The 15396-nt window shown below is 33.3% G+C and overlaps 1 protein-coding gene across 2 annotated transcripts in view; it reads right to left on the reverse strand.

The window, feature by feature from the left end:
• Nucleotides 1-15396, reverse strand: part of LOC124360549 (loricrin-like) — a 31937-nt gene extending 16541 nt beyond the window's left edge. Inside the window, exon 1 of one of the 2 annotated variants that reach the window (XM_046814263.1) lies at nucleotides 15277-15396. In XM_046814263.1, the coding sequence (XP_046670219.1) occupies nucleotides 15277-15309 (33 nt within the window). In that variant the 5' untranslated portion in view covers nucleotides 15310-15396. The remainder of the gene's footprint in view (nucleotides 1-15276) is intronic. The other variant, XM_046814264.1, reaches the window with a different exon arrangement.

A 15396-nucleotide genomic window follows, 5' to 3' on the forward strand; every position in this document is an offset into this window, starting at 1 on the left:
AGGTCAAACAAATGTGCTGATAGAACAAATGTAATCAGTACGGAAGTGTTAAGCTTAAACACCAGAATAATATTGCGATGAGGAAAATGTCTCTCCTTCTGTTTCTGTAAGACGTCCAAGAAGGAAAATTAGGTTGTTAACTGACAGTCATGGTAAAACTGCTAAGTAACTTGTTACAAGAAAAATGTAATAGTGGTTCTGATGTACTTTCTTTTGTCAGACCTGGTGCTAAGTTGGATCATGTTGTACATGATATAGATGATGTATCTAGTGATTTATGTAAAAATGATTATTTGATAATTTTTGGTGGGACCAATGATGTAAACTCTGGACACTGTAGTATTGAAGATTTATTGAACTCATTTACCAGATTATTAACATCGACTAGCAACACAAACGTGATTGTGGTTGGCCTTCCTTTATAGACGGGATAGGCCTGATCTAAATAGTTTGATTTCTAAGATTAATATGAAAGTTTTTTCAAATCGTTTCACAGTTTGTTCATGCCCATTTCCTGTCACTCAGCTCAGTATTCAAGCCTCAACTTTACACCAAATTTGGCCTCCATCTTAACATTTCAGGGAAGAGGAGGATAGCTAGTCTCCTTTTTAACATGATGCCTGTTGATTGTAGCTCCCAAACCTCTCCTATTCCTGTCTTAATTAACCGAGATCTCTCATATAACTATATGTCCGAATCACTCCCAGTTATGTCGGATACAGTGCCGAAAGACACCTATCCTCCCTAAGAATGACTGTTTTTTGAGGGCTGTTTGCCGAGAGTGGATAGTGTTTTAGTGAATGGTAATTGTTCTTTGGTGGGCAGGCCTCTATTACGAAGTCTCCGAGTTATCCATCAGAATGTGCAGGGTGCCAAGGCAAAAATGCCTCAAATTGAAGTTTTACTTGATCTGTACTCCCCAGATTTGCTTTGTATCTCTGGAGCATTTTTTTTAATAAAGCGGACCTTAGACTCTTTCAGCATGCCTGGCTACTGTATTGCTTCGGGGGGTACTGTCGTTCTATCTTAAAAAGAGGAGGCGTTTGTATTTTAGTTAAGGAACTACTTAAGTTTTATGAAATTGATATGTCTGAGTTCTCGATTGAGGGTGTGTTTGTGAGTTGTGTGGTGTTAGAGTTGAGTCTGAAGCAAATAGTATTATTTTTATATGTGTCTATAGACCACCTAATCAGAGCATTTCTGAAATAAATGATTTTTTTTTTCTATCGATTTCAGCATTGCTTGGAAACCTGTATCCATCTTGACAGATGGATTGTTTTGTCTGGTGATTTCAATATAGATTTTTCCACCATTAGTCAGTCATCTAAAATTTTTATCGATCTGATGAATTCGTTCGGCTTGGTGAGCACAATAGACACTTTCACTCGAGAATTTAATGGTTCCAGTTCACTCATTGACAACATATTTAGCAATATTCCAAAGAATATGTTTTTCACCTCAGGTTCTAATTACTGGAATTCCGATCATCATGCGCAAATTGGAGACATTGCCTCATTTGTTCCTTCAACCCACAATATTATTAAATTTACATTCAAGCGTGCTTCACCCCGGACGGCATTCGGGTCTTGAGGAGTCTTCTGGAGGGTGAATCATGGCATGAGCTTTTTGGAGCCGCTGATGTTGATGAAATGTTTGACTCATTTCTTGGCAATTTTGTCATTTTTATATTGATTGTGTTTTTCCTACAAAAAAAGACTAAGTTCGGTACATGGGGCACTCAGATGAGGATTCCTTTTGGATGAAGATCTAAAAAAAACTTCATAATCGCCTTTTGTTTCTCTACTTGCTGTCTAAGCATCTGTGACTCTTCTCATCCTTTGAGAGTTTCTTTTATTCAAACAAGAAGGAGTTTAGGAATCGGCATCCATTCCGCCAAAGCGAAAAAAGTATTGACCTACATCAGCGGGGCTCAGAAATAAACAGCGAAGCTGCTTGGAATGTGGTTAAGGATCTCATTCCTGATAAGAAAGCTAATGCCTTCACACATATTACGCTTAATTGACGAGAATGGCGATCTGATGAACAATCCCTAGGATGATTTCAGAGAAATTCAACATCCATTTTTGCAGAAATAAGCCAGAGTTTGAGAGATTCTGAGGGTAATTCTTCATTTGTTCCTCCTAGATCATTGTCTTCATCAAGTATGAGTTCCTCTATATTTTTTTGCTCCAACTGATAAGAATGAAATCATCTCAGTCGTAAAGTCCTTGAAAACAAGCAATTCAGCAGGATTTGATGGAGTTTCATCCAGGATTTTGTTGAGCTGTATAGATATATTGGCTGATCCCTCTTGCACAGATTGCGAACTCGTCATTTGAATCTGGGAAGTTCCCATCACACTTGAAGCTCTCAATTGTAAAAACCTATATTTAAGAAAAAAGGATAGTCCAAATGAAACTTAGCAATTACCGCCCCATTTCGATCCTTTCTACATTTTCAAAAGTTCTTGAAAGGCTTGTGCTGACCAGACTTTCCAACTACCTGTCTGTCAATGGAATTTTTACATGACCATCAATATGGCTTTCGTGAGGGGTTGTCTACAGTCAATGCAATTTTTTAGTCTTCTAACTGAGGTATCAAACTCATTGGATAACAGGAATCACGTGTTTGGCCTATTTTTGGATCTTACGAAGGCTTTCGACGTTGTGGATCACGGGTTGTTTGCTCAGAAAACTTGAAAACTTGGGTATTAGAGGGAAAGCTTTTGATTGGATTGCTTCTTATCTCCTGAACCGTAGACAGATTGTTGAAATTCCTTTTATTGATGATACAGGGTGCTTAAGAAAACAATTTTCTGAGGAGCGAGAAGTACGCACTGGAGTTCCCCCAAGGCTCCGTACTTGGTCCTTTATTATTTTTACTATTCATAAATGACATCCATCGAAGCGTGAAAGGTTCCAAGTTGTTTTTGTTTGCTGATGATACCTCTTTGGTCATCTCTGGTTGCAATCGAGCCGAGCTTGAAATCCAAACCTTTGTTCAGGCCAGTAATTTGCTGCAGTGGTTGGGTGAAAACTCTCTGTTTGTAAATACATCTAAAACCAATTTTCTTGATTTTGGAATTAGAAAAGTCTGCTAAAACGTTGATTGAATCTCAAAACATTATGATTGGAGAGTCAGAAATGTGTCCTTCTTTGAATGTTAATTATCTTGGAATTGTTTTGGATGATCAGCTAAAACTTTTTTAGTCACATTGATAAAGTCACGAAAAAAAACTAAGCAGCTGCATATTTTTGATGTATATAGACTATCCTGTTTTGCTAGTGAGGAAATTCTTTGCTTACTTACTATGGCTGTTTTTATCCTTACCTTTGCTATGGAGTCTCTATATGGGGATACGAGAGTAAGAAAACTCAATATGTTTTTCGTCTCCAGAAAAGAGCTATACGGATTATTTTCAAGTTGAGTCGTTCCCAGTCTTGTAGAGGTTACTTTCGCAGTAATAATATCCTTACGTTCCCATCCATTTATATCCTTCAGTGTCTTTCTTTTTACAAAAAAGTATCCCCACCTTTTTTCAGTCAACGTTAATCCAGCCCATAATTACTCCTTAAGAAAAAGAAACAACCTAATCCTACCCTGCCATAAAAAACATCTTTTTTTGAAAACAAAGTCTTTACTCCTGCATCCGCCTTTTAAACTCTTTGCCATCCTGCTTGAAAATTGTTGTGGACGATAGGGAATTTCAAAATCGTCTGAAAAAATTTTCTTATTTCGAGAGAATATTACAGTGTCCGGGAATACGTTGAGGATAATAAATTGTAGATCACTCCTGTTATATTGATTTGGTCTTGTTGTGTTTGATCTGTTCAGTAGTCTATACTTTAAGTTAGGATATTATAATTTTCTTGACGAAATGCCTATGCAATGTTATGTTTTTGGCAATAAATGAATTGATTGATTGATTGATTGATTGAATAAAAAATGTCAGTATTGTGATACTTCCAAAATGGAAAGATGAAACTGCTGGAATGTGCTGTAAAATATAGTTATCATATTAATTTACCTCATTAGTAATGATCTCCAATGCTATTTAATAGACTAAATGCAAGCGAAGCCGCGGGTAAAAGCTAGTTATATCATATTTTATAGTAAGACTTTAATACCCCCTCTCTGCATCACGCGCGTCCTACTATTTCAACACCGCATGTTGCTCTTCATATGTCAACTGTTAGCGATTTCCCCCACAACAAACTCAATGGCATCCAGTTTTGTGAACGTGCGGGCCAGCGGGTATTTTGAGTTAGAATAAAATAAGTTGCACAAGTTTAATTAGGTTGTTTAATTATTTTTATATGATGATTTTAATTTTTATAAGATTATAAAATTAATATAGCATTGTGTTCTATTGTGATAATAATCAGTCACAAAAATGTCAGTAACAGTCATTTTTAGACTGACCTTGTCATATCATTTCTATTCTAATTTGTAACAGATGATTCCAACACTATGTATAGTGAAATATCAGTCCGTTTTATCAACCATCCGAATAGTATAATTAAATTCCCTTTAAAGGGCCATACAAAAACGAGGTCTTAAGAATCATTTGACGAAAACCACAAAGAACGCACAACATATTTTTTGAAATGAGTAAAATATCTATTTTTTTTATGAAGTAAAAAGTGGGTCGTTGGTTTAAACAAAATGTCTTAAACCCTATAGCTCATTCTTGTTGGTCGTGAAAAATAGTTCATTTTAATATTTAAAAACTTAATATTTAAAAGAAGAAATATGATGTAAAAAACGTTTCATTATAAAGGTACACGTTGCTGTGGCAGTTTGAAAAATTGAACCAAAAACAGTTTTTTGCGCGCCGTGAGTACAACGACATAATCAATAATTAATTTAATCCCTTTACTTTGTTGATATTGTTGTTACGCTAAACTTGTCCATTTAATGTTTGCTGTATCACTGATAGTTTCCAAGATCCCTTCCATCATTGTGCATCAAATTTGGAACACACTGTATAGCATATAAATAATATCATATACATATACCCAGTAAACATTAAAAGTATTTAGTTAATGTTCCAAAAATATCAAATTTTATACATTTTGTATGAAATTATGAAAAATATGCAGATCAGACTTGATCAACCGTGAAATTGTATTATCCATCCTGGTACTTTATCCTAAAACGTTTTGATCAAACTACCAGAAAGGTGGTTGAGTTTCTTGGTGTGGTTTTTAATGTTGGTAGTTTACTGACATTAATGTTATCTAGTTATCTAATGTTATTAAGTTGATCGTATTGCTTTGATCAGGCATGATGCGGCGTGTATGCTCAACGTTTCGCTACCTATTAATTTTTCTATATATGTAAAACGTTTCTTCCAGAGTAGCCTATTCACGGTTAATGCCATCCAAAGGACGATGAGGCATTTTTCAAACTTATTTGTAACGTTTAATTAGTCCTGCTCCCTCTACAAAACACCTTCAAGGCATTCTACTAATAACGCGTGCAGTTTTAATACTTATGATGGATTCCTATCCCATTAGATAAAAAATACAGAAAATCAACGACAGTAACAGAGTAACTTATAGTACAGTCAATGATCGCTGGTCCGGACACGATAGTGACGATGACGAAGCTGGAGGCCAGGACACAGACTCGCTTGTAGGCCGTTATGACAATTTGATTACACGTCACCGCGACAACTAACCATTTTGTCGTTACAGACAGGAAACTGAGTCCAGGTCAAGGTTTGTTATTGTCCAGTATAGTAAGGAACACTCAGTAAATAGATAGTAACATCAAGGTCCGTCCCCTCCACCATGATTTATTGTCACGTCCACGTTTATGTTGCTAAATGAATAACATATGTCAGGATATAGTTCGAATACTCACTACCTCCTAAGACACCTGTAATAGTATGTTTTGTCTCCCTAAGCTAAAAGTCCTTGGATTCTACCTAGAGACCTTCTCTTATATAACACTATTTACTGTTTGTAAATAAACATTCAAGATTCAGGCGTCCCGAAGAAGACTCGAAACTCTGTTGTAAAACACTGGAGCAGTAAGTGATACGAAGATAAACTAGATTTGAAAGAATTCTCCAAATATAATTATAACAAACTCCAGACAGTTGTCTCGGAGCATTTCGCAGTGGACTGCCACATCTGTGGTATAACATTGGAATAGTAAGTGATACGAAGACTAGATTTGAAAGAATTCTCCAAATATAATTATAACAAACTCCAGACGGTTGTCTCGGAGCATTTCGCAGTGGACGGACGCATATGTTTTGACATATTTGAGCAGTAACTTATACTAAGACAGACTAGACTTGTTATGATGCCCCAAATACTGCGTTGACAAACTTCAGACGGTTGTCTCGGAGTATTTCGCAGTGGACGGACGCATATGTTTTGACACATTTGAGCAGTAACTTATACTAAGACAGACTAGACTTGTTATGATGCCCCAAATACTGCGTTGACAAACTTCAGACGGTTGTCTCGGAGTATGCCGCAGCGGACTGACACATATGTTGTGACACATTTGAGCAGTAACTTATACTAAGACAGACTAGACTTGTTATGATGCCCCAAATACTGCGTTGACAAACTTCAGACGGTTGTCTCGGAGTATTTCGCAGTGGACGGACGCATATGTTTTGACACATTTGAGCAGTAACTTATACTAAGACAGACTAGACTTGTTATGATGCCCCAAATACTGCGTTGACAAACTTCAGACGGTTGTCTCGGAGTATTTCGCAGCGGACGGACACATATGTTTTGACACATTTGAGCAGTAACTTATACTAAGACAGACTAGACTTGTTATGATGCCCCAAATACTGCGTTGACAAACTTCAGACGGTTGTCTCGGAGTATTTCGCAGTGGACGGACGCATATGACACATTTGAGCAGTAACTTATACTAAGACAGACTAGACTTGTTATGATGCCCCAAATACTGCGTTGACAAACTTCAGACGGTTGTCTCGGAGTATTTCGCAGTGGACGGACGCATATGTTTTGACACATTTGAGCAGTAACTTATACTAAAACCAACTAGATTTGTTATGATGCCCCAAGTACTGCGTTGACAAACTTCAGATCGTTGTCTCGGAGCATGCCGCAGCGGACGGATATTTGCCAATTAGCAGTAGCAGTGAGGTCACGGACGCAAGAAACTCGTTTTGTAGTCGATTCAGGAAAGCACTTTTTCCGTCAAAGAAAGCGAACAATCACAAAAAATTGAACCTCGTAACAGGCGGAGAGTGAAGTAATCCAGAACTTTCTAAGAGCATGTTTTAATTCGCTGGAGGAATGAAGTGTGAAAGACCTTGGACTTGGCACAAGGTTCTGTCTGAGTCATCGACACTCCGTGGACTCGGCTGTCAACTCAGTGTGGAACAGTACGTGTAGCCGTGTAGGCTGAGGCTATAAAGCCGATTCTATTTTCTTCACGTTCACCACTTGTTGACTTGGGCTCAGACCAAATTTCTCCTCATAACATGGAAACCGTTTTAGAGTTTGAAATACCTCTCTTCCGGGTCAGTAGGAAGATAGATAGATTTTCATATTTAACTGTCATTTGAAAATATGAAACTGGAGGCACATTTTTATGTAAAAGAGTTAATGTGGACAATATTATGACAATAGTATGTCAACTCTTCAATATGCATGTTAAGAAACTTTATCTTGAAACATTACAAGACACAAATCGTTACAAGCATATACATCCGACCAATGATAATAATCATTGTTTTTGAAACATGATACGGTTCAGATGCATTAAACCAGAAATTTCGTTTGGCTAATTCACTTATAATGGATTCCATGTTCTCGTATGCCTCTAAATATTTTGTACGCCTGTTGTCGTAAAACCTTACTTAATATCAAACAACATGTAGACAGAAACATTGTTTAAATTACCTGAACGTTTTAAAACTTTGTTGGGTTTGATACAATAACCTTCCCCCAACTTTGGAAAACCGCAATCTTGAAACTCTTTGTTTATATTATTACCACACACCTATAACACTCGTGTAAGCGTGTTGGGCTAGGAAAGGCCAAAATGTGAAGATCCAAACTATCTCTCAATAAATAAATGTTTAAGGTTAATTTGCACAAATATGTTACTTATACACTCTTAATGGCTGTTTCAATGTAGTCATATTTTATGAAATATTATTTCTACAAATTCGAAAGTTCCACTATCTATAAACCTTTCAATATATCAAAACATTTATAAACACATCATATTAAATTTCTAAGCCTACAGTTTCTTAAGCACTTCTGTTTATAGAATAACAATAACAGCCTAGATAAACATATAAAAAGAAAACTGTTTTTAACCATTATTAGAGTTTGGTCAGTTGAAATTGAATTGGTTTTTGTTAAATGGGCGTAAGTCAACAAAGTAAAGTTTCAGGAAATAAAAAAAAATTATATTTTATGATTTTGAAAAAATAAAATCCAAAAACACGTTTTTTGAAACAACCTACTGATTTAATATACGTTACAGGTTTTATATAAATATGAAGTGCAGTTTTAGAAATCTAAAATTTGCTGTGAGAAAATGCTGTGAAAAATTAAAAAAACTTTTTTCTGATTAAATGTACTTATAATGTATATAAAATTAACTATAAAAAATAAACAAATATTTAGTACATTTTGATCAAGATATTCAAGATCAAAATGTACTAAAAAAAAAGAAACGGAGAAACCGATGAAACGCCAATAGCAGATAAATTTAATCATCGCTGTTCTCAGGTTCTATGTCAATGTCAAAAAATTCAGTACCTATTGTTAACCAGTTTCTTATTACTTCATAGTAATCTTTGTGCTAATCAGGGATATACTCATGTTCACAATATCCAGTACTTTAATCTTTTCATTGCTCCTTATCGAATGAAATCAAATCTGCTTTAAACAACCTTCCTTTATTGTTTTAAAAACAATTGAAATAATGTACTTATTTTGAAAGTTAATTGACCTTTCTTAGAACTTTGTACCCTTTATCTTTTGGCAAATGCATGATTTTTGTAGTAAACTTTTATTTAAGTTTTGAAGTCTAGAGTGTCTTAAGAAAAAATTCACAAGTTTAAATTTATTAAATCTTAATGTACAGTATTTAATAGTTCTGAGATCAGGTTTAGTGTGTATATACATACGCTACGGTAATGTGCTTAGAGACACTTTGATATGGTACCAAGTCTCGATCACACGGGCCTGAGCCCCACCAATATATTTCAAATGAAAGTGTACACATCTGTTGTTAGATTGGTTCAATTACACTCATTTTGTAAACGCGTCAAGGTACATTTGTTAAAATCTACGCGTCAAGTTTTTGGTGTTGAAATGGTTCTCGTTTAAACAAGTATCATAGAACGAAATTTGTCTAATACTAGCTCAGTGGCAAATTTGGGAAAGTCGCTTGGTAATACCTGGAAAAATGCCGCGATAAACACCTTGATACCATGGCATAATACCCGTACAATTTATTTAGTTTCTTACGCTGGTTAATGGAACCACAGTAAATGTAAAATATTTGTAAATGTTGTATTTTGTTATCAAAACATTTCATACAAGCTTTTGGTTTCAAAATAATTAAATTAAATGTCAATTTAATTATTCGTTATTGCCAATCGGAATAGGTTAGTTTTAAAAGGCCGTGTTATAATCTTAATCTAATAGTATTTTGTAATTTTTCCTCCGGTCCCCTCTGTTTTTCATTCCGATAACCATTCTACGGTGAACCCCAACAACAATGTTAAGAATTTTAATCCCATGGTTGGGGCCCAATTATTTAATTTTTTAAATATTAGTTGAACTTAATATCTGATAGAGTGGAGTCACAAAATGATGGCAAATCATAAGTAAATAGGGCATTACGGCATCATGTCGAACTAGGACAATTCATCCTAAATCAAATAAAGCACAATATAGAACTTATCTTAACCTTTTACGCACATGACAGTTTTCTCTGTACCGTAACTAATGCATAGGTTTAAATTTTAGGTAAAGTCAGTTTTAGCACGGAATAATATTTAATAGTTTACTCAAAATCAACGTCTAGCTTCCACTTTTTTTAATATGTGTCTTTAGAACAGAGTGTATTTAATTTTACAAATCAGAACACTATTTATACTTGATTGATTTTATACTAGGAAGACTATTAAAATAAAACTAAAACTTGTCTCATGCCAGTTTTACTGTAGGACACGTAACACTTACGTCTTTTACTTAAGGGGATACACTACTGAAATCACAAAAATCTTTTCTTATCTTTTTTTAAATGAAGATTATTATTTCTAAAGGTAAATAGGTCCAATTAGAAATGAAATGACCTATTTTGAAATTTTAATTTTTTTTACATATATATATATATATATATATATTAAATACGTTTTTTTATTTAATTTAATGATTTTTTAAATTTGATATAAGTCAGGAACTAAAAGTCCAATATTTTTGATCTTGGTGGCAAATTGTTGATACTGATAAGCCCTAAAAACTCATGTCATTTCATAGTGATTACTAAAGGTTTACTATTTGTTCAAAGGTAATTGAAAAAACTTTTTTATTTTAGTTAGTACATTTTATATTAAAATTGTTTAGACAAAAACTAATGCACATGTATACACTAAATGACATGAAGTTTTAGATTATAGTGCTATCATCCCCCATAAAAAATGTCAGCTCTTTAGGTTTAGTCGTTCTCTTGGAATAACCCATTTTGTACCTGAAAACAAGGAAAAAATCAAATTTGCGGTAAATCGCTCGTAAAGTTGAGCTCAACATTATGTTGTAAGTATTATGTTATAACTGGATGATATTTGCTTCCTAAGTTTTTTTATATGTTTGTAGGCCTATATATAAACAAGTTTTACATGTGTCTAAATATATGTACATATCATATATATATATATATATATATATATATATATATATATATATATATATATATATATATATATATATATGCTTATCAAATGCAATGCTTTATGAGCCAAAAGGTGTCGGTTTTTTATTACGCTTGGATAAAGACAACTTGGATTTATTCAACCTTCCCATATTTTTCTAAAAACACAACCACACATTCGCAACAAACATCAATAATAAACCATATCAACTTTCACAGACATAACCTCTAACCAAACAACACAACACACAGCTGACTGAGACAGGTGAGGGGCAAAGAGTAACACTTGTACAGTATGCAATATAAATTGTGTACACATTTTATGTCCTTTAGAAGAGTGTTTTCTTCATTTTTATTATTTACTATCGTTACAATAACACAATATAAGCTGTAGCACAATAAAAATTACTAAAGAACAACAAAGTGTGAAAAATGGTTTTTTTTTTTTCAATATGTAAGCTTGTATAAAAAACGTGTTTATATGCATAAAAAATCATCAGAACACACCCAAACACTGTTTCTGGAGTCTAAAAGAAATATAGGCTATATAAAAAATTTAAAATAAAATTATTTTTGAAAAATTACAAAAATTTCTTAATTTTTCAGTAGTGTATCCCCTTAAGACAAAATGAAATTAAAAGTGCATGTAGTACGAAAATAAATAATTACTTAAATAGTTATAAAATAAACAATTTTTATTAATATTCACTGAGAGAATAATAAAGCACAGTAACTTTTGCTTGCTTCAAACACAATTCCTTAATACAGTTTTAATATCAAAACACCAAAATACTGTATAACAAATTCTTGAATTTTAAAGATGTTTAAAAAAGTTTTAATATTTTAGCTGTAGCCTAATAAAAATACTGTATACAGTTTTGTACAAGATGTTAGGGTTTTGCTATAACAAAGGCTTATTCTTAAGTTTGTTTACGCATTATCATTATATGAGACATGTTATAATTTCTGTTATTCTCGTAGTCTCACAATATTGGGGACTTGAGTATTCATATTTATTCCCCAAAATTTATTCCCTAGTTTATTTTCGACCAGAACAAAATAATAACTTTTGTAACAGGATTCTGTTAACACTTTTCTTAGTATCTTAAGATATTGTATAAGTTATATTTTAATTTATTATGACAAATTTCCCAGTTCATCCCTTCGTCAAGAGAAATACTAATGTATTTAAAGCTCTTTTCACAATATCGTAAATGTAGTCGTCGCGGTTTCGGGGAAATAAGACCATTAACACAGTAATATCCCAAATTATTGTTTAAAAAATGAGTTTCTTTGAATTTGGACTCGTACACTTGGTCTTCCTTAGTCTTATAATTATTAATGGCGATTTACTGACAGTCTTAAAATATTTTTGTTGTTGACTAAACCAGAACCCAAACTCCCCCAAATACAAATACATTATAAATAATAGTTTTTAATAAAACTAACTAACTTTTATTACATAAACTCCCAACATTCCTGGAGCTGCATTAGTATTAACAGATTTATTGGTCTTTCAATATACAAGATCAACAAATATTGGCCTGAAAATGGCTTTTAAAGATCAATTAATAGAACCCATATGTGGATTATTAAACAGTTGTATCGATTATCTGTTATATTAAGAAAATAACTATTAAATTTCAAATTCGTTAGCCACGGTTCGGGATTAACCTAATCTCATCACCCTCATCCAAACGACAAACTGGTTTATTATTATTTTATTTTCCCAGTTATTTGACTTACAGTTGCAACAGAACTAAAATTCGTAAATGAGATTTTTTTCTTATAACATGACATACTAGAATATTATGCAAACCAGTTAGTTCAGAATTTGATTTATCTTGCCCAGTCATAATCTAAAAGGAGGTGTCTACACAGTATTTCAAGTAGCTCTTGAATAGTCCTTGCATTTATTTGAAATAAAATTAGTTTTATATTTTACATTTAATTTTTCATGCATTTCTAAATCATAAGTAATAGTTTTAAATATTTGGCAAAATATTGATACTTTAGTGCACCTTCAAACACATTAAAATTAACAAAATCCCCTATGATCAAATACGTAAACCTCACAATCCACAAGATGTACACACCACTCGCTACGCTAAGAAACCAAGAAAACATGCCTACAAGGTTTGAGAGGCCTCTGTTGATAAACTTCAAAATATAGCTGAGCTGGGCTGGTACAGACAATAACATCGGAATCTTAAAAATTTTAAATCCATGCTATATTATTGTTTATGTAAAATTTATAAATGTGTTTAATTTTGTAGTAAATTTTACTACAATATATTAGAAAGCATATTGAAATACAAACCGTTATTTGACACTGGAAACAAAACTCAGAATGCAAATTACATTATATACAATACATAAATAGAGAGGACCTGCCGAAAACGCAAAGGATGAAATAAAGGCACTCAATTGGTTTGTAGCTTGTCCTTTATGGCTTCTCTTAAGCAGTACTTTGATAGAAGGTTACTTTACAGAGAAAAATGTTTAATGTGGCGAAATTATAATATAAACATTTAATAAAACATTGAACAATTTAATTGAGGGCTCACTTATAATTGTATAGTTAATTAATAATCATGCTGATATATAGGGTGTTCATTTGAAAACTTCAAACTCGTATTAAAAGACTTATATCCCAAAATAATATATGAATTATTTTCAAAAAGATGGACCTCCTCCACATTATGCTCTTCCTGTGCAAAAATGGCTAGATGCACACTGCCCGGATCACTGGATCGGTAGAAGTTTAATTAGTTTCTGTGAAAAATTATGCTACTGTGGGAGTTTACAATAAAGTAGCCTACATAATGTCTGAACTAGGTTGTAGACAGACTAGCAGTAAAATGTGGCGGCACTGAATTACACCAGATACTTTACGTAGTGTAGTGTTTCTACAGGAACGAATATGGATGGCAGCTTACACTGATGACGTCACTTATATTTATGGAAACACATTATTCCAGCTGTAGTAACGTGCATAAGCGTATCTAGGATGATCTAATGAGGGAGGGTTGCAAATGTTTCGTCGTACCTCCCAGTCATCCTCCCCCCCCCCCCCCCGACGAATATGTTAAATGCTAATAATATTATAAATTGTAAGTTTTACAGCACTCGGAGATCATTAATACTATTTTGATTTTATGCTATTCAAAAACGCCTACAACTCAAGTGACAGTTTAATCTTTTGGAGACCACCCGATAATACAAAAAATAATTTATGAAAACGACGCTATTTGAAAGGGGCTCTACAAAATGGCGATATCTTAAGAACTACAAGTCATATCTTTTTCCTGTTACTTTAAATTTATAGATTATAAAATGAGCTTTCGGAACATATATTTTACTTTAAAATATGGGTGTGTATTTGTAATACTTTAACAATATGTATTTTATAGTTTAAATGTTATTTTTAATTTCAAACCATTTCTGATACAAAATATTTTCGATATAATACGACCTGTTTTTTGGTGGAGGGTGTATTTACTTTGCATACAACTACACAAATTTTGAGACATGAAATTAGTAATCGTGTGTTTTTACCGCCGCTGAGCGGTTGGCGTTCACTGCGTGCATTGCGCATAAACACCACAGACGCTCGGCGGAGAACAAAATATAGTCAGGAAATATGAACTTCAAGTTAAATATTATTTTTACTAATCGCGATGTTATTACTTTGGTTGTGTAATTTCGGGTTTTCATACACAAAGTGTGGCGGAAATCGTTATGAAAATCGGCGAATGACCATGGTAATAATATTAATGAACATACAAGAACATAAATCTAAAAAAAAATCTATTTTGTTTTTTAGCGTTTTTAAATTCAGCCTACTGGTCATAACAAAAACTCTAATGCCATATTATATATGCTTTTAGGTTACCGTTTTAGAGAAGCTTTTACAGGGCATCAACCTGGGATCTGACAGGGGAGGCACGGTATAGGCAACATTTATGTTAACCTTTAACATAAACATATTAGCTATTTAGTTACCATTTTCTTAGAAACAAGTACGCTACCAGTTAAAAAATAAAACTTATAATTTTTAGTAAGTAAACTATCGAAAAAAAAACATTCCAACACGATAATTGGAGTAGAGTGTTCAATGACAAAGATGATTAAAGACAAATAATTTTGACATTATTAGAGACTATGCAAACAAAGAGTTCCCTTTAATTCACAAAACAGTATCCTAATCCTAGTAATATTATAAATGTTAAAGTGCCTTTGTTTGTTTTGCTTTATCGCGTAAACTATTCAACCATTGTACTAGAACTTTACTGGAATTCTTGCGGTTCCTGGACGAATATAGGACTATTCTTATTTCGAAAATCCCACTGGGCGTAAATATTAAAAGTACAATACCTCTATTTTGCAGATTTTACTATTTATACACATTTTACTTCTTAAAAGTGATTACATTTTACTCGCTGTTACTGATACATTTCTTCAATATTTAAAACAAAACTGTGCAATACGTATAAC

This window comes from Homalodisca vitripennis, chromosome 4 (genome assembly GCF_021130785.1).
Source record: "Homalodisca vitripennis isolate AUS2020 chromosome 4, UT_GWSS_2.1, whole genome shotgun sequence".
In the NCBI taxonomy this organism is placed as follows: Eukaryota; Metazoa; Arthropoda; class Insecta; order Hemiptera; family Cicadellidae; genus Homalodisca; species Homalodisca vitripennis.